At 40.8% G+C, this 20084-nt stretch overlaps 1 protein-coding gene and 1 non-coding gene across 2 annotated transcripts in view; one reads left to right on the forward strand and one right to left on the reverse strand.

Moving 5' to 3' along the window:
* The window catches only part of ERO1B (endoplasmic reticulum oxidoreductase 1 beta), a 67455-nt gene extending 47678 nt beyond the window's left edge, over window positions 1-19777 (reverse strand). The window contains exons 1-2 of the mRNA XM_025385376.1: window positions 19422-19777; window positions 7554-7673 (exon numbers count right to left, since the gene is read on the reverse strand). Coding sequence (XP_025241161.1) covers window positions 7554-7673; window positions 19422-19523 — 222 coding nt within the window. The 5' untranslated portion in view covers window positions 19524-19777. The remainder of the gene's footprint in view (window positions 1-7553; window positions 7674-19421) is intronic.
* On the forward strand, window positions 5233-5422 carry LOC112614896. The gene has a single exon (XR_003117201.1). It is a non-coding gene; the product is annotated as a U2 spliceosomal RNA (small nuclear RNA).
* Window positions 19778-20084: the final 307 nt, after the last annotated feature.

Here is a 20084-nt window from a genome sequence, read left to right on the forward strand (position 1 = left end):
CAGCCAATTTTTTTGTATTTTTAGTAGAGATGGGGTTTCACCATGTTGGCCAGGCTGGTCTTGAACTCCTGACCTCAAATGATCCACCAGTGCTGGGATTAAAAAGTGCTGGGATTACAAACGTGAGCCACCATGCCCAGCCCTGCTGTTTTAAGCTGCTAAATGTTACGCTAATTTTTTAATTCAGCAAAAGAAATACATAGTGCAAGGAATGGACTGTGGTAGACACTGTACCATACAACTCAGATCACCCTTCAAGAATAAAGGGGTTATAATTACCCCAGCTGTGGAAATGTTGCAGGTAGACAACCTCGGGTGAAAAGAGCCCCCTTACCCAAGATTGGATACTTATTTCCTATGGTGGCCTTCATCCAATGACCAACTGATGGAGAGATATAAAGGCCTAGACCTCTTGCCCAAAATGGGGACAACTAACTCGGAAGTGTTATTCCATTTTAGAATTCCCCACAGGCTTACCTGAGGTTTCCACTGAGGCTGCATCACAGCTTGACTTCTCCCTTTGCCCAATCCTCATTCCCTGCCTTCCCCAAACTGTTGGTCCCAACAGTAGTCCCTAACTAAGCTCTTGTACACTTATCACTGTCTCAGAATATGCTTCTCAGAGAACCTAACCTGTGACAACTTGTCTAGCTCCAGGAAAATAAACAAAAACTAGGTTTTGTTGTTGTTGTTGGAGATGAAGTCTCGCTCTGTCACCCAGGCTGGAGTGTAGTGGCATGATCTTGGCACACGGCAACCTCCACCTCCCAGGTTCAAGCGATTCTCCCACCTCAGCCTCCTGAGTAGCTGGGATTGCAGGCACACTCCACCATGCTTGGCTAATTTTTTATATTTTTAGTAGAGATGGGGTGTCACCAGGTTGGCCAGGTGGGTCTCGAACCTCAAGTGATCCACCCATCGCGGCTCCCAAAGTGCTGGGATTGCCGGTGTGATCCACTGTGCCAAGCCAAAATTCAGTATTTTTATTAGGATCACATTAAATTTACATATTATCTAGGGGAGACTTAAAATTGTTAAGCTACAAAGGATATCTTTCCATTTGTTCAAATCTACTTTTGTGTCTTTCAAGAATGTTTTAAAGCTTTCCTCCCTTAGGTTTTGCATACTTCTTGATGTACTTATTCCTATATACCTTATCTGTTTTATTGCTAATACATTTTTTGTTTTATTTTGTTTGCTTTTTTTTTTTTTTGGAGTCAGTAGTATTGCTATGTTGCCTAGGCTTGTCTCGACCTCCTGGGCTCAAGTGATACTTCCAGCTCAGTCTCCCAAGTAACTGGGACTACAGGCATGCACCACCACGCCTGGTTTCATTGCTAATGTAAATGGTGGTTTCCTTACTGTTACAACTTCTAAATGGTTATTATTTACATTTATGAAGATATTGATTTTTTTGTATATCAAGTTTATGGCTTGCTATATTGATATATGTTTTATTGTTTTTCATTTTATTATTGATTCTTTTGCATTTTTTACATATAACTTTTTTCATGTATCTATATTTTTTTTATTTTTGAGACAGAGTCTGTCACCCAGGCTGGAGTGCAGTGGCATGATCTTGGCTCACTGCAACCTCTACCTCCCGGTTTCAAGCAATTCTTATGCCTCTGCCCACCCCCCGATCAGTAACTGGGATTACAGGCATGCGCCACCATGCCCAGCTAATTTTTTATATTTTTAGTGGAGACAGGGTTTTTGCTATGTTAGATAGGCTAGTCTCGAATTCGTGGCCTCAAGTGATCCACCTACCTCAGCCTCCCAAAGTGCTGGGATTACAGGCAGAAGCCACCATGCCCAGACAACTATTTTCATTTATCAATGAAAATAGTTATACTTATTCCTTTAAAATCTGTATGCCTCTCCATTGTCACTTATAAGGAGGAGCTAAACAATGTGTATACATGGGCATAGAATGTGGAGTAATAGTCACTGGAGACTCAGAAGGGTGGGGTGGGCCAGGCATGGTGGCTCATGCCTATCATCCTAGCACTTTGAGAGGCCAAGGTGGGCAGATCACTTGAGATCATGAGTTCAAGACCAACCTGGCCAACACGGCGAAACTCCGTCTCTATTATAAATATAAAAATTAGTCAGGCATGGTGGCGTACATCTGTAGTCCCAGCTACTTGGGAGACCTGAGGCAGGAGAATCATTTGAACCCAGGAGGCAGAAATTGCAGTCAGCCGAGATCACACCACAGCACTCCAGCTTGGGCAACAAAGGTGAGACTCTTGTCTCCGAAAAAAAAGAAGGGTGGGAGGGGAGTAAGGGATGAGACATTACATAAGGGGTACAATGCACACTATTCGGGTGATGGTTCCATTAAAAGCCCAGGCTTCACCACTAGGCAATATATCCATGTAACAAAACTGCACTTGTACCCCTTACATTTATACAAAAAAAAGTAAAATAAAATATTATGACTCTAGTTATTTTTTTCTTTCTTCTTCTTTTTTTTTTTTAAAATCAGAGCCATCACATTGGATAGGTGTTTTTTTTTTCATTTGACTGTGTCAGACGGTATATCCAACAGTTAATGGAGATAGTGGGTATCCTTGTCTTGGTTCTTGACCTAACTGAGAATTCCTCTAGTGTTTCCCCATATGCAAGACATGTTAGGTATGCTGATGTTAGGACTGAAATCATCATATTAAGAAATATACATCATTCTTATTATGTTAAAAATCAGGAGCACATATTGAATTTTGTTGATCAACATCAATGCAAGAATCATCCTTGCATTCTTGGAATAAAATCTATTTGGTCATGATTTTACATATATGTATATTTGCACTTGTACATGTGCACTCAAAACTTAGGCATCATCCTTGATTCATTTCTATCATCATACTTCACACTCAATCCATCAGAAAAGCTTGCTAGTGTTACCTTTTGCGTACAACCCTAATTTGATCATTTTCTACATTTTTCAGCTCTAGCATTCTATCCCAAATCTGTATTGTTTTTATATGAACTAACACAATAGTCTCCTCTATTGGTTCCTCTAAATGGTTCCTCTATTTCTTGTCTTCTACTCTTACAGTCTTTTTTGCACAAAAATGCCTTTAGTAGTTTCTTAACCTGCTTAAAATAAGATCCAGTATCCTTACATGGTCAATAAGGTCCTACCGTTTTTTAAACCTGGTCCCTACCTATATTTCCACCTCTCCCTCTCATTCACTTTCCTCCAGCTATACCAGCTTTCTGCCCGTTCAACACACCAAGCTTATTCCTATCTCAAGATCATTTACTTGGTATTCTACATCTTTTCCCTGGAATGTTCTTTCCCCAAACCCTCTGATGGCTGTTTCGCATTAGGTAGGACTTTGCTCAAATGTCACATTAGCATAGATACCTTATTTTCCCAAATACCTTTCTTTAATGTAGGGCTACCTACCTCTCCCACCCTCCAATTCCCCAATATTCATTCTCTCCTACTTTACTTTTCTCCATAGAACTTACCTTATAAGCATCTGAAATTATATTTTATTGTTTATTTGTTTACTGTTTGTCTCTCTTATCAGAAAAGTTTTGTCTTATCCACTACTGTATCCATAGTACCTGACACAAACTAATCATTCAATAAATATTTAGTGCATAAAGGAATGGAATAAGAAGCAAAAAAGAGAAGTCAGAAACACCAGCTATAGCAAACAACTGCCCAACTGCGTAAAGGTGGACTGTTACCTCCACCTTGCTTGCTGAATCATAAGTATGTACATGGTATGTGTTTAAAATTAACCTCTTTTTGGCTGGGCACGGTGGCTCATGCCTATAATCCCAGCACTTTGGGAGGCCAAGGTGGGTGGATCACCTGAGGTCAGGAGTTGTGGACCAGCCTGATCAACACGGTGAAATGCCGTCTCTACTGAAAATATAAAAATTAGTCAGGTGTAGTGGTGTGGGCCTGTAGTCCCAGTTACCTAGGAGGCTGAGGCAGAAGAATCACTTGAACCTGGGAGGATGAGGTTGCAGTGAACCAAGATCGCACCACTGCACTCCAGCCTGGGCGACAGAGCAAGACTCTGTCTCAAAAAAAAAAAAATAATAATAATAATAATAATGATAATAATAATAATAAATTAAATTAACCCCTTCTCTTAGCTTTTTCTTTTTAAAGCTTTCCTTTTTTTGCCACTGTTGTAGGTAGAGTATATTCCTTTTTCTTTCTTTTATAGGTTGACAGAACAAAAAGAGGAGTAGATATCACCCAAATATCCTAGAGTTACAGCTGAATGCATTAACTAGATCACAGCATTAACCCTCCCCTGTGAGAGGGTATGAGTATGTTTTGGTTGCATATGGAATAAGTTCACTGTGTTGATCAGAACGTTTTCAAACCGCATGTGTAAGAGGAAGAATGAGAGAGTTTGTTGAGTAGCCAAGAGCCACATTGTCATTTCTGCCTAACTAACTTCCATTATTCCTTCTTTGGTAACAGTCCCTAATTTCCCTTTGGGAAACAATGACTCCACTTTTACTCATGCAAATGAGACTGTCAACCAAGGTGTCCTTCCTTCTTTTGGTCCAATGGGTCATATGACGCTACGTGGACAGATATACAACTCTTGCATAAAGTTTGGAAAATCTGGGAAAACAGTTAATTTGATGCAAAATTCCAGTGGTTCCTTAAAGAAAATGGTCATTAGTTCCAGCTTTAGTTTTATCTTTTCTGAAGTATGCTTCCTCAGCTTATCTTTTAATTTTGTTAGCTACTCCACATCTTTTCTTAATAAATCTTCTGTTCTGTTTGTTAGCCAACAAAAATACCCTACCTGGAATACCTAAACTATTACTTCTTTGTTTGAAAAATGTGGCTAATATTGAGAAAATTTTGGTGTGAAGATTAAATGAGATATTCATTCAAACATTCAAATATTGGAGTACTTCCATTGAGCAAGCCTGCTAGGGATAGAGAAACAGAAGATACAAACCCAAGGTGAAGGAGTGAAAGAGTGAGGGACATAACATTATGTAGAGATGTGAACTGGACCTCTTGTGAAGAGCTGGTCTTTGATACAAGAAACACTTCCTCCATTGTGTTACATTGAGCCATATGAAACTGGCACGTTCAACCATTTTTGAAATATAAAAGTAAAAATTTCACATAGTTCAATGTAATGGTAGAAAAGAAACAAGAGAAAGCAGCTACAAATGCATTTAGATTTACAGATTCAGTGGTGGGAATTTAAAGAAGCACCTGTCTCTCCCACCGCTCCTTGGCCTTTTGGCTAAGATCAAGTGTAGTATCTGTTCTTATCAGTTTAATATCTGATATGTCCTCTATCCGAGAACAATATATTTATGGATTTTTGGAGTAGGGAGATGGAATAGGAGCTTGCTGCATCCACTCCACGCATCGACCTGGTATTGCAGTACTTCCAGGAACGGTGCACTCCTCCAGGAAAAAAAAAAAAAAAAGCAGCAGCACATGTCTTATTTGTATATAAAATGCCTAGAGTAACAGACACTCAATAGTTTATTTAGGTATAGATTACTCTTTGAAATAAAGTCATGAAACATGCTTTCCTAAAGGATTTTGTGTAGAGGAGAAACATCCATCACCTTTTTTGGATATTCCTGGTGCTGACAAGAAAGAGAGTTGTGTCCCAAAATCTTTAATTCTCTTATTTGTTATCTTTCTGCACAAGATACTAGATTTTTTTTAATCCTCAAAAATATTTAATTTGACCAGCCTAGCCAAAATGGTGAAACCTCATCTCTACTAAAAACACAAAAATTAGCCAGGCGTGGTGGTGGGCGCCTGTAATCCCAGCTACTCGGGAGGCTGAGACAGAATTGCTTAAACCCAGGAGGCGGAGATTGCAGTGAGCTGAGATCACACTACTGCACTCCAGCCTGGGTGACAGAGCGAGACTCTGTCTGAAAAAAAAAACAAAAAAATTTAATTTAATTTAGCCTAGGGAAAAAATATATATAATGTAAACATATATATTATATATATAACTAGATTTATATATATATATATAGAGAGAGAGAGAGAGAGAAATCACTTGAGGCCAGGAATTTGAGATCAGCCCGGGCAAACATGGCAAGACCCTATCTCTGAAAAAAGCAAAAACAAAAACATACATATATTATTAAATAATAAAATATATATATTTAGGCCGGGCACAGTGACTCACACCTGTAATCCCGCACTTTGGGAGACTGAGGCAGGTGGATCACCTGAGGTCAGGAGTTTGAGACCAGACTGGCCAATATGGCAAAACCCTGTCTCTACTAAAAATACAAAAACTAGCCAGGTGTGGTGGCGCACGCCTGTAATCCCAGCTACTCAGAAGGCTGAAGCAGAAGAATCGCTTGAAGCCAGGAGGTGGAGGTTGCAGTGAACTGAGATTGCACCACTGCACTGGGTGACAGAGTGAGACTCTGTCTAAAAAAAACAAAAAAAAATTAATTTAGCTGACCTAAGCCTAGGAAACAAAAATATAGATAGATCGATCGATCGATTGATCACTTGAGGCCAGGAATTCGAGATCAGCCTGGGCAAAAATGGCAAGACTCTGTCTCTAAAAAAAGCAAAAACAAAAACATACATATATTATTAAATAATAAAATATATATATTTAGGTCGGGCACAGTGACTCCCATCTGTAATCCCAGCACTTTGGGAGGCCGAGGCAGGTGGATCACCTGAGGTCAAGAGTTTGAGATCAGCCTGGCCAATATGGCGAAATCCTGTCTCTACTAAAAATACAAAAACTAGCTGCGTGTGGTGGTGCATACCTGTAATCTCAGTTACTCGGAATGCTGAGGCAGAAGAATCGCTTGAAGCCAGGAGATGGAGGTTGCAGTGAGCTGAGATTGTGCCACTGCACTCCAGCCTGGGCGACAGAGTAAGACTTCGTCTCAAAAATAATAAGAAGAATAAAAAATAAAATAAATTAAAATAAAACAAAATAAAATGTTGTTCTAAAATTTAAAACACTGTTCTTTTGAATATTGCCTTACTGCTATATTTAAAGATTGCTGCTGCCTTTAAACTATCACTGGTTATTTTGTAAAGGTCTAGAGTAGACTATTAGTAGATTTAAGAACCAATTCTGGAGCATTACTATTGGTAGTGGTCTACCTGAAGTCTCAGCCTGTTTTGCCAGCCCTTTCAGAAAGAGGTCCAACAAAGATGCCGCTGCGGTACTGTGCGCTGCTAACAATGCTAGCACACTGCCATCAGAACAACCCAAAGGCTGAGTAGGTGTGTCCAGATGGCAGAACTATATTATAAGAGAGGCTGACAAAATAAGTCTGTGGCATTTTCAGCTTCTGTAGAGAGAGGAGTCTCTGCCTCAAAACCAAAACTGAAAAATGAGGAACTCCCCGTACAAAGGAAGGGGGCTAAGATTTGTACTGTTTAAAAAGATCGATAAGTTTTCACTATGATACATAATAAATTCAATGATGAAAGATACACACAGGGTGCTGAGAGGAACTGAAATGGGTTTCCAAAGGGATCATAAAGGTCACATATAAACCTTTGATATCAACAGAATACAAAATTACAACCTTACCTTGTAATAACGAAAATAGTCTCTCTCTTGCAATTTTTTTATTTTGGGGAAGATTTTGTAGGTATTGAAGTTATCGATGCTGTCAATGTCACACAAGCAATCATCCAGAACTCCAGTGACCTAGAATTTATATAATTTAAAATATGTAAACTACTGATGTTTCAACCTTATCAAATCTACACTGTTATATAAAAATGTAATTTATTCATTCAAATTAGCCAGTACTTGCTGATTAAGATATAATATTAAAGCAGTCAATTTACTTTTTACTGTGGCCAATGAAATAAAAAAACAATAGAAAGATCAGCTATACCCATTTGGAAGAACATTTTTCTTTAGCACTTGAAGATTATTGAATTCTCCTTCCTCTACTTAAACATATATGAAATCCAAGTGGCCACTGGAATATGAAGGCAATATCTTCCCAACCTAACCTAGAAGTTACAGACTGTAATAATATTGCTGTAGTAACCCATGTCTTTTATCTTTCCTTTAGGCGGCCATTTATGGAACGCTTATATGATAGGCAGAGTATTAAGAGCTTTATATTATCTCATTTCCTCTTCAAAAGTATTCCATGAATGAGGTATTATAATCTTCATATTACATATAAGGAAATTAAGGTTTAGCAGCCTTATAGTAATTTTTCCAGAGTAGAAATGGAACTTATTCCCAATCTATCAGACTTTATGATCTTATCCACTATTCAAAGATTATTTGCTAATCCAAGAAGAGAAATTGGTATTTCCGAAGTGAATTTAGAGTTCCAAAATTCCATAAAACAATCTTTGGCTAAATTAAAAATGGAACTCATTGACTGATATGCACAATCTGGATTTATCTTCCAGGAATTATCCTGAATGAAAAAGCAAGCCAAAAGGTTACACGCTATATGATTCCATTTACAGAACACTTTTTAAATGAAAAAAAATTTAGAAATGGAAAGCATATTATTTGTTGCCAGGGATTAGGGACTGGGGTAGGGGATGGAAGGTGGGATAGGTAGGGTAGGAAGGAAATAGTGTGGTTGTAAAAGGGCAACAGGAGGAATATCTGTGGTGACGAAACTGTTCAGTATTTTGACTGTGATGGTGAATACATGAACCTATGTATGTGATAAGATTGTCTGGCACTAATACATACACGCACAAACAAAACAAGTAAAACTGGGAGAATCTGAGTAAGATCAGTAGATTCTATCACTGTCAATGTCCCAGTTATAACACCGAACTACATGTTTACAGGATGTTACCACTGGGATAAACAGATAAAGAGTATATGGGATTTCTGTGTTATTTCTTGCAACTGCATATGAACTTACGACTAAAATTTTCAAAAAACAAAAAATGGATCTCAGCCTGTTAAAGGTTATTTATATGGTCCATAGGAGGAATATATGCAAGTAATGGTCAGAAAATGGAAACCGGTCCTTGCAAGCTGTTTCATTCTCATTCTCCCTCCCTAGGAATATAAATGTGTCCCCAGACTCCCTTCAACAGAGTTAGGGCTATATTATCTTGAGATAAGTGATCATTATCAGAATTTTGGCTCTAAAGTTATATTTATTTTGCTGTACGACTCACTAGGATCCTATCACTAACTCCCAAATTTCATTCCATTGCTCTCACTTACTACTTACAAGACAGCGAGTTCTATTTTTTTCTTTCTGCTCCCCTGCAGTCCGAAATATGTTTGTAAAGACTTCAAATGCTAGCCCCTAAACAGGAAAAAAATACAAACCAAAAAGCTCTCTAGGTTTTAAAAATATTTTATCTACTGATATATATATAATATATACATATAATTATATATATATATAATTAAATAACGAAGTAAATACTGCCAGTATCCTTTAAGCTCCTCTTTAATTACATCTATCTCCCTTTCCCTAAAGGCAGAAATAAATCATTTTTGTTATCAATTTTTCTTTTTCTGGTAATGCATCCCTAAACAATACGCTTGAGTTTTTTTATTTCTTATAAATTTTTCTTAAATTGTTGACTTTATAAAGCACCATATTTTACTTCTTTAAAACATTTTAATTGTGGTAGGGGATGGGTTCACAAAGTTGACATGTACATATTTATAACCTTTAAAAGACTACTGAGACAGAAACCTGTGTGTCACTAAAAGCTTCTAAATACTGCCAGTATCTTATTAAAAAGTAAAACAGAAAAACAGAAGTTGGCAAGGATGTGGAAAAAAGGGAATGCTTATATACTGTTAGTGGGACTGTAAATTAGTTCAACACCTATGAAAAACAATATGGAGATTTATCAAAGAACTAAAAGTAGAACCATCATTTGACCCGGCAATCCCACTACCGGGTATCTACCCAAAGGATATCATTATATCAAAAAGACACCTGCACTTGAATGTTTATCATTGCACTATTCATAGTAGTGAAGTCATGCAATCATCATGTAGGCAAGTGCCCATCAACGGTGGATGGAATAAAGAAAATGTGGTCCATGTACACCACGGAATACCAAGTAGCCATTAAAAAAAAAGAAATCATGTCCTTTGCAGCAACATGGATGCAGCTGGAGGCCATTACCCTAAGTGAATTAATGCAAAAGCAGAAAATCAAATACTGCATGTTCTCGCTTATAAGTGGGAGCGAACAGTGAGTATACACGAACACAAGGAAGGAAACAACACTGGGGACCCCAAAAGGTGAGGAGAGAGGGGGACAAGAGCTGAAAAATTCCCTATACCCATATAACAAACCTGCACAAGTACCCCCTGAATCTTCGGAAAAAAATAAAAAATAGAAATAAACAGTGCCAGTATCCTTTAAGCTCCTCTTTAATTACATCTACCTCCCTCTCCGTAAAGGTAGAAATAAATCTTATTTTTGTTATCAACTTTTCCTTTTCTGGTAGTGCATCCCTAAACAATATGCTTGAGGTTTTTGGCCCCCGTTTCTGAACTTTAATGTTAATGGAATCTAATGTGTGAATTTTTCTGGGATGTGCCTCTTTGGCTAACACTTTATTATGGCATCTCTGATGATGAAGTTTGTAGTACCTCATTCATTTTCCCTGTTGCAAGTGTTACATTTTATTAGAATATCATAATTTCTCCATTCTACTCTTGATGCATACAGTAGACAGAATGCCCCACCCCCAAGATGTCCCTAATTCCTGAAATATGCAAATATATTATTTTTGCATGGCAAAGGGGACTTGAAAGATGAGATGAATTTAAGGATCTTGAGATGGGAAGACTATAGTGGATTATTCAGGTGAGACGAGTGTAGTTCCAAAGTTCTTCATGAGAGAGGAAGGCGGGAGTGCCAGAGTCAGAGAGGAACTGGAAAATGCCATACTGCTGGCTCTGAAGACGAAGGAATAAAGAGACCATAAGCCAAAAATCACAACAATATCTAGAAGCTTGAAAAGGAGCCTCCAGAAGGAAATGCAACCTTGCTGACATCTTGATTTTAACCCTGTAAATCCCATTTTCAGAATTCTGGCCCCCAGAACCACAGCATAATAAATTTATGTTGTTTTAAGTCATTATATTTGTGGCAATTTGTCACAACAGCAATAGAAAATTACCGCAATCCATATTTAGATTGTTTTCAGATTTGGCTAAAGAACATTGCTACACAAACGGTTTTGGACACATATCCTGGTATAAAAACACATGCAAGAGTTTCTCCAGGTTGGGCCAGGCACAATGACTCACACCTGTAATCTTAGCACTTTGGGAGGTGGACACAGGAGAAGTGAGACCAGTCTGGGCAACATGGCGAAATCCTGTCTCTATAAAATTACGAAAATTAGCCGGGTCTGGTGGTGAGCATCTGTAGTCACAGCTACTCAAGAGGCTGAGGTGGGAGGATTACCTGAACCCAGGGGATCGAGGTTGCAGTGAGCCAAAATCACACCACTGCACTCCAGCCTGGGGAAAAGAGCCAGACCTTGTCTCAAAAGAAAAAAAAAAAAAGAGTTTCTCCAGGTTATATGCTTAGGAATGGAACTGCTGTAAGTATATGTTCAGCTTTTTCAGGAAATGGCAAAATGATTTCCAAAACAGTTGTACCAATTTACCAGCCCCCCAACAATGAATGGGAGTTACTGTTGAGCCATATCCTCACAATTTTTTTTTTTTTTTGAGACAGAGTCTCCCTTTGTCACCCAAGCAAGAGTGCAGGGTCTCAGTCTTGGCTCACTGCAACCTCCACTTCCTGGGTTCAAGTGATTCTCGTGCCTCAGCCTTCCGAGTAGCTGGGACTACAGGCACATGCCACCATGCTCAGCTAATTTTTGTATTTTTAGTAGACATGAGTTTCACCATGTTGGCTAGGCTGGTCTCAAACTCCTGGCCTCCAGTGATTAGCCTGCCTCGGCCTCCCAAAGTGCTGGGATTATACGTGTGAGCCACTGTGCCAGCCCATATCCTCACTAATATTTAACATTAATCAATGCTTTAATTTTTGCCAATCTATTTAGCATGAAAAGTTATCTTTTTTCTTATTTGCACGAATAAGGTACAATGTTCATATGTTTTACAAGACATTTATATTTCTTCTTGTGTAAAATGTCTATTTATATCTTTGATTCACTTTTCTGTTATCTTCTTCATACTGATCTGCAGAAATCAATACTGCTCCTTCCCTATTCTATTATTTTAGAACTCCAATTAGACATATTAGACATTCTCACTCTATTCTCCAGGTATCTTAAGTTCTCTTTAATATTTATTGTCCCATTGTCTCTCTAGATTTCATTCTGAATAATTTATTTGCATCTATCTTCCATTCACTTATTCATTAATTCAGCCTATTTACTGAGGCCCAACATAACATTTGCACTGTTTTAAGTGCTGGAGATATAAAATTAGAAGAAAAAAAAAAAAACAGACAAAAATCTCTGCCCTCAAGGAGTTTACATTCTCATAGGGAAAAGGGGGTGCAAAATGAATGAACAAGTACAGAATGTCAGATGGTAATAAAGTGATATAGAAGAAACCTAGGGACTGGAAACAGACTGCAGAACTGGGGCTGCTAACCATTTAAAACGGGACAGTTACAGAAGGTGTCAGTGACATTTTGGCGAGGAGTAAGACATGCAGGAATGGGGGGGACAGCATTCCAGGCACTGGGAGTGAGTGCAAAGATCCTAAGCAGTAAGCTTGTCCCGTGTTTGTGAGGAATAAGGAGGACTATGCAATAGGCAAGAAGGAGAATTAGACCACTGTAAGATTTTAGCTTTTACTGAATCTGAGTTATTTTATCACACCAACTGATTCTCTAACTCTGAGACCAACTGGGTGGTGTCCAATAATTCAATTCTGACACTATCCACCATCAGTGCAGACCCACAAATTAAGGGCTGAGTCCCACAAGATGGCCCCACTCCTGACACAAATCTCAGGTCCTGAGCCACTTGTTCTTCTGACTGGCTATCAGTTGGGGGTTCCTAGCACTTCCATTGCAGGTTTGATCATTTGCCAGAATGGCTCACAGAACTCAGAAAGACACTTTACTTACAGTTACCAATTATTATAAAGGATACAATTCAGTAACAACCAAATGGAAGAGATGCATTGGGCAAGCTACTAAGGCAGAGGGATGTGCAGAGCCTCCGTACCCTCTCTCAACATGCCACCCTCCCAATAAGTCAAGGTGTTCCCCACCCAGAAACTCATCAAATCTAGTTGTTCAAGAGTTCTTACAGAGCTAATCTCCAGCACCCACCTCTCCCCTTCCTGGAGGTTGGTGGGGCTAAAAGTTTCAACTTTCTAATCACTTGGGTTCTCGTGGTGACCAGCCCCCCATCCTGAAGCTATGTAGGGTCCCTGTCTTAAGTCATTTCATTACTATAAACACAAGTGTGATTGAAAGGGGCTCATTATGAGTAACAAAAGGCACTCCTATGACTCAAGAAATTCCAAGGGTTTTAAAGGGCTTTGTGTCAGGAATCAAAAATAAAGACTAAATATATTTTTGGATTACACCATGTGAGACAGGAAGCAATTGGGGAGTTTTAAGCAAAGGGTGACAGGAATTTGGTGAGGATAGAAGGTTTCTCTTTTAGATTTGTATGCTCAGGGACATTTAAGACAAGAGACATGTCAGATAAAGTGACACTTCAGCAGAAATCTAACAGAGCAAATCACATGAATACACGAGAAAAGAGGGTGCTAGGTAGAAGAAACAGTACAAGGCTTTGAGGCAAGAACGTATCTGCCGTGTTTAAGAACAGGGAGGCCAATTTGGCTGGAGCTCATGTATAAGGCCCGGGGGGAGGCGGGTTGGGGAAGACTGTGGAAAAAGCAGATATGGGGGAAAAGATCAGAAATGTGGTTTCTATATCAAGTTTGAGATATCAATCATCCAAGAGGAGATGTCGAAAAAGAAGTTGGATACATAGATCTAGAGCTGAGAATCCTAGTCTTGGAGACTAACACTGAGAGTCCACTGTACATCTGGTATTTAAAGCTAAGAGACCAGAAGAGATGACTAAGATAATGAGAAGAAAGAGTACAAGATTTGAACCCCGAGGTTCAAACGATTAGTAGTCAAGGGCAGGGGAGGAACAAAGAAAAAATGCTAAGACAGACTGGTCCACTAGACAGGAAGACAACCAGAAAAGTTTAATATCCAGGATGTCAGAATAAAAATTATTTTAAGGAGATTGAGTGATGAGTTGTGAAAAAATGCCGTCAATAGGTAAAGCTGAGATTTAAGAGCCAACCATTGGCCTTAGCAACATGAAGGATATTGGTGACCTTGCCGGGAGCAGTTTCAGAGGTGTGGTAGGAGCAAAAGTCTGATTAGAAAGGGCTGAAAAATAGAAGAACCAGCATAGTAAGAATAAATTAAATCTAACTCTTGAATTTTTCTAGAGGGAACAGAAAAAATAGGCAAAGGCAGAGGGAATATGTGGATCAAAAGATAACTTTAAAACAGTAGAATTAGCAGCATGTTTTATGATGTATAGTCCGGTTTTATCTCTTCACCCAAATCTCATGTCAAATTATAATCCCAAGTGTTGGAGAGGAGCCTAGTGGGAGGTGTTTGAATCATGGGGGTGGACTTCCCTCCTTCTGTTCTCCCTATAGTGAGTTCACATGAGATCTGGTTGTTTAAAAGGGTGCAGCACTTCCCCGATTGTAAGTTTCCTGAGGCCTCCCCAGCCATGCTTCCCGTACAGCTGTGAGTCAATTAAATCTCTTTTCTTTAAAAATTACCCAGTCTCAGGTAATTCTTTATAGCAATACAAGAATGGACTAAGCCAGGCACAGTGGCTCACGCCTGTAATTCCAGCACTCTGGGAGGTCAAGGCAGGCAGATCACTTGAGGTTAGGAATTTGAGACCAGCTTGACCAACATGGCAAAACCCCATCTCTACTAAAAATACAAAAATTAGCCGGGCGTTTGGCTGGAGCTTGTAATCCCAGCTACTTGGGAGGCTGAGGCATAAGAACTGCTTGAACCTGGGAGGCAGAGGTTGCAGTGAGCTGAGATTGAGCCACTGCTCTCCAGCCTGGGTGACAGAGCGAGACTCTACTCCAGGAAACAAACAAACAAAAAAGAATGGACTAATACATGATGACAGTAAAATTCCATTTGAGAAGGACAAACTGATGATCCAGGAAAGAAAGAGAAGATTACTAGAGCCATGTCCGTGAGTGGGAAAGAAGGAATGAGACCTCACATGCAAGTGAAGGGACTGCCTTTGATAAAAGCACACAGTTCAACAATGGTAACCAACAGGAAGTCAAAATATGTGGGTACAGAGACTAGTAAATGGATAGATGTTGGTTACTCTATGGAATTTCTCTTCTGATTGCTCCAATTTTAGTAAGGTATGAACTGAGAGTAAGGATAGATGAAAAGGTGATAGGGGATTAAGGAGAAAGAAAAAAGACATGAAATGGTTGTCTAATTCAATAATCATTTCTTCAGCTGGATATGATCAGCTATTTAATCCATCCATTGAGTTTTAAAATTCAGTTCTAGAACTTCTAATTCATTACTATTAAAATCTTTTTGGCCATTCTTTAAAATCTTTTTTCCCTTTTATACTTCAAGTTTATTTTTATTTGAACACATTAAACATAGTGATATTAAATTATCTATCTGATAATTTCAGAACCTAAGGTCATTATGTGTTTGTTTCTGTTGTCTGTGTCTAATATCTGATTCATGGTGCCCTGTTTCCTTGTGTTTTGTGATATTTTACTGCTAGCTGTTTAGTCTTCTTGGCACTTTATCTTCAATAATTTTTCAAGGTTTGAGTTAAAAATAAATTCCTCCAGAGGTGATGGATATTTGCTTTTATTAGTAACCTGGGGCATACAAATTTGGGACTGCTATGAATTTTCCCAGCATAAATATTTGGCTTGCAAACCTGCGTGAGGACTGACTCATGGTAACAAATTCTCAAAGTTTCTTCCCCACTTCTCCTAGCAAGTTTCTTTGCATTCCCCTTACTTAGAATGGTTTCATTTCTCGTTTACCCTTATATTGAGGATGTAATTGTTTGAAGTGCAGGCTCCAAACAGCTACCTCCTCAATATAAGGGTAAATGAGAAATGAATTTTGGTGGAGCCTCCTATTAGTTTCCTCTCACTGGGCAGACACGGGGCTATTTCTTGCCCACTCCACTCCATGCAACTGTTAAAGTAGCTCAAGATCTTTAGGGTTTAGGAGAAGCCCTCAGAGTAACGGACTGGTATAGCACTATTTGAGTTCTAACTTTCCGGCTTTTCATTTATTGAGGGGTTCTGTTTATTCCTTAATTTTACACCACCTCAGAAATGCATTCAGAATCTGATTGAAATTACTTTTGAAAGGAAGATTGTTCTATCACTTGTATGCACTATGCCTTTAGCTTCCAGTGCTTCACCATAGTACAAAGTATATTTACATTTCATTTATAAGATAATGGGGCATGAGATATCCAAACGCGTATCCTTTTGTGTGCTCAAAAATATTTTTCTGCTTTTATTTTGGAAGGAGATAACATTTAAAATATGTATCTCCTTAAATGACTGATTTCTTGTAAACATTTAAAATATGTATCTCCTTAAATGACTGATTTCTTGTAAACAGAGGTAGTTTTCAAAAATTCTAATTCTTCCCTTTATCAGTTAGTTTTCTACCAATGTATTATACGGATGAAGTCAAAGAACTGGCTGAATTCCACTTTTTGATTTTCCTGTTTTCCTTCTGCTTTTCTACACTAGACAGAATTGAAAATACCAACATACTGTATAGACCAGAAGGGGTTCCACATGAGGGCTCCACTGTAACGTCACTCGCTCATTTAAGACATTTAAGTTCCTTGAACTTCAGTTATCTCAATGGTCCCATTTCGGAGAGATGTATCAAATAAAATGAAATAATGTACGTGTAACCATGTTACAGATTAAAGTACTATCTAAAAGATGAGCAGGCCAGGCGTGGTGGCTCACACCTGTAATTCCAGCACTTTGGGAGGCCAAGGCGGGTGGATTACCTGAGGTCAGGAGTTCGAGACCAGCCTGGCCAATGTGGTGAAACCCCATCTCTACTAAAAAATAAAAAATTAGCCGGGTGTGGTGGCACACGCCTGTAGTCCCAGCTACTTGGAAGGCTGAGACAGGAGAATCACTTGAACCCAGGAGGTGGAGGCTTCAGTGAGCCAAGATGGTACCACCGCACTCCAGTCTGGGTGACACAGAGCAAGACTCCGTCTCAAAAAAAAAAAAACAAAAAAAAAACAGTACAGTAGAAAGTACTGTTGGTGGCCTTGGCCTGGGTGGTGTAATCCCAGCACTTTAGGAGGCCGAGACAGGCGGATCACCTGAGGTCAGGAGTTTGAGACCAGCCTGGCCAACATGGCAAAACCCCATCACTACTAAACAAACAAAAAAACAAACAAACAAACAAATACAAAAATTAGCCAGGTGCGGTGGCAAGCACCTGTTATTCCAGCTACTCGGGAAGCTGAGGCAGGGAGAATTGCTTGAACCCGTGAGGCAGAGATTGCAGTGAGCCAACACATGCCATTGCACTCCAGCCTGGCCAACAGAGTGAGACATTGTCTCAAAAAATAAAGAAAAAAAGAAAGAAAGTACAGCTGGCAACAAAAACCAAATATATTCACTTGGAAGACTGTTGGCACAATGCTACTTCAAATATTCACAAACCTTTAACTGTTGAACTATATTTATATTCATTTGAATATAATGAAATTAAAAGTACAGGGGCAGGCCAGGCACAGTGGCTCATACCTGTAATCCCAGCACCTGGGAAGCCAAAGTAAGAAACTTGCTGGAGGCCAGGAGTTGAAGATCAGCCCTACAACATAGTAAGTCCCCATCTCTATGCAAAAATTTTAAAAATACAGGTGAAATTATAAAACATTAGTTACACATAATTAGTGGTAAATGAAAAAAAATCTAAAATGAAGTTTCTAGATAAACATAACTTAATATATGCTATATAAAAAGAGAAAATGGGAAATCTCATTTTAGAAAAATATCTAATTGTAAATTTCACTCAGAAACAACTGGTGACTAGAAAATAATTTTGCCAAAGACAATTTGGAAAATGTACTTTCGTAAGTCTGCCCAGACTACCACTGTCTATTCTATTTAGTGTTTTCCAAGTGAGGTCAAAGAGGTAATCAAAAGATAACTTTGCTACAGTTACTGTACTTGCAATGTTTGTTTAAAATGCTGTTATCTGGGCCACATTCCAGATCCGTTCAATCAATAATCTGGAGGCCGGAGAATCTGCATTTTAACATGTTCCCCAACACCAAAAAGTCTGCCCCTTTTATTTTTATGGTTCACAGACACAAATGGACCATTCAGGCACTCTGGGATTTAGTGCAGGGCACCATAAAACCATGAAATAAAGTGACTCAATTCAGAAAAACATGTTTTCACGGTTACACTCATAGTTAACCTTCAATTTTTCTTAGATGAGCACTAATTGCTTCAAATGACATCTCCCCCTCATTATCAGGCCCCCTGAGACTTTCGTTTTTTTTTTTTTTGGCCCTTGCAGCAGGTGCAGACAACAGGCAGCAGCACCTGGCAATCAATTCAAATTCTACTGAATAGAAGCAAACACCTCTCTGAAGGCGAAAGGATCTGGTCAGCTAAGCCTCAGATTTCTAGCACATTGAGAACACTTGTAATCATCTCTTCACATCAACAACCAGCCAGCACCTCACGACTGCCTGAGCCAGAGCCTCCATCCACGGGCCACTACGCCAGACTCAGACCCCCCAGTCTCGTACTGGGACTTAAGTGGCAAGGCCACTTGGCAGACACAGCTCAGCTGGGTAAAAACAAAGCAATCTTGAGCAAGGGAAGGTGCTCGAGGAAGGGTAAAAGCCCAGAAAGCTCTAGTCCGAAAGTTCAAGTGAATGAAGTCTTGTCCCCTCCCAATTCCTCTGAGCCTGGCGGGGCCTTGGGGGTCTGCGGAGTGCCCCCTACTCTCAGTGTCCCTCCCTCGCTAACTCCTGAAGGGAAGGACGTCACCGTTTCTCTAGGCTCTCGCCCCCTTCGCAAGACAGCCGAGGGGGTTCATGCCCGTCCCATCTCCCGCCACACTCCCAGCCGCTTAAAACATCGAGAGGAAAAAACGAAAACAGCTCAGGGGACCGTCACCATCTTCCTCTTTTGACTGCCATTACCCGGAGTGTCGCCGTCCCCCCGCCCTGCGGGCGGTTCGCAGATGTTTCCCGCACTGGACGGTCAGGTCTCTGCTCCCCGGGTTTTCTGCTCACCAGAAATCACCTCTGTTCCGGCCCGGCCCGGCCCGGCCTGGCCCTCCCCGCGCCACAGCCACGGCCCGTGTGTAGCGGCCGCCGGTGTTCGGCTGGGGGTTCCCGGCCCGCCATCACTCGGGCTTACCTGCGCCTCGACGACGCTCCGGAGGAAGCTCAGGGTGACCAGTAGCTGCACCGCGGCCGCTGCCCCCTGCCCAGCGCCTGCCCGGCGGACCCCTTGGCTCATGCTGATCTCTCCCCACGCCGCTGCCAGCCGGGTCCCTCGGGGCCGGGGAACGGCGGGCGGCCCGGGCGACGACCCAAGGGGACGGTTCCCAGCGGCCGAGCCGCTCCAGGATCAGAGGTTTGCACGCCGGTCCGGAGGCGGGAGACTCTCGGAAATACCCGGCAGCTGCGAGTGAGGCAGGAAAGGCGAGCTCCCCTACATCATCCCCCAGACGGCCCCGCCCCCAGCTCGCTCGGCTCATCGGCCACGCCCCCCGAGCGCGGGGCCTTGTGGGAGTTGTGGTCCTGGGAGGCCGCTTAGGCGCTGCGGCAGGAAGGCGGAGCCGACAAACTAGAGGACTCGGGAACTACAATGCGAAAGCCGCCCCGCCTCCCCGAGGCCTCGGACTCCACGGCGGCCAATGAGGCGGGACCACGCGGGCCTCCAAAACACCCGGAGGTGCGGGCGGGGGAAAAGGGGCGACCTCTTCTCCGGGAAACCAGGCTGGGGACCTCCCTGCGTCGGTCCGTGCTGTGGCTCCCGCCAGGCTCCAGGATTCACCCAGTATGCGGGAGAGTTAGG

The sequence above is a fragment of the Theropithecus gelada genome, chromosome 1, assembly GCF_003255815.1.
Source record: "Theropithecus gelada isolate Dixy chromosome 1, Tgel_1.0, whole genome shotgun sequence".
NCBI classification, from domain to species: domain Eukaryota; kingdom Metazoa; phylum Chordata; class Mammalia; order Primates; family Cercopithecidae; genus Theropithecus; species Theropithecus gelada.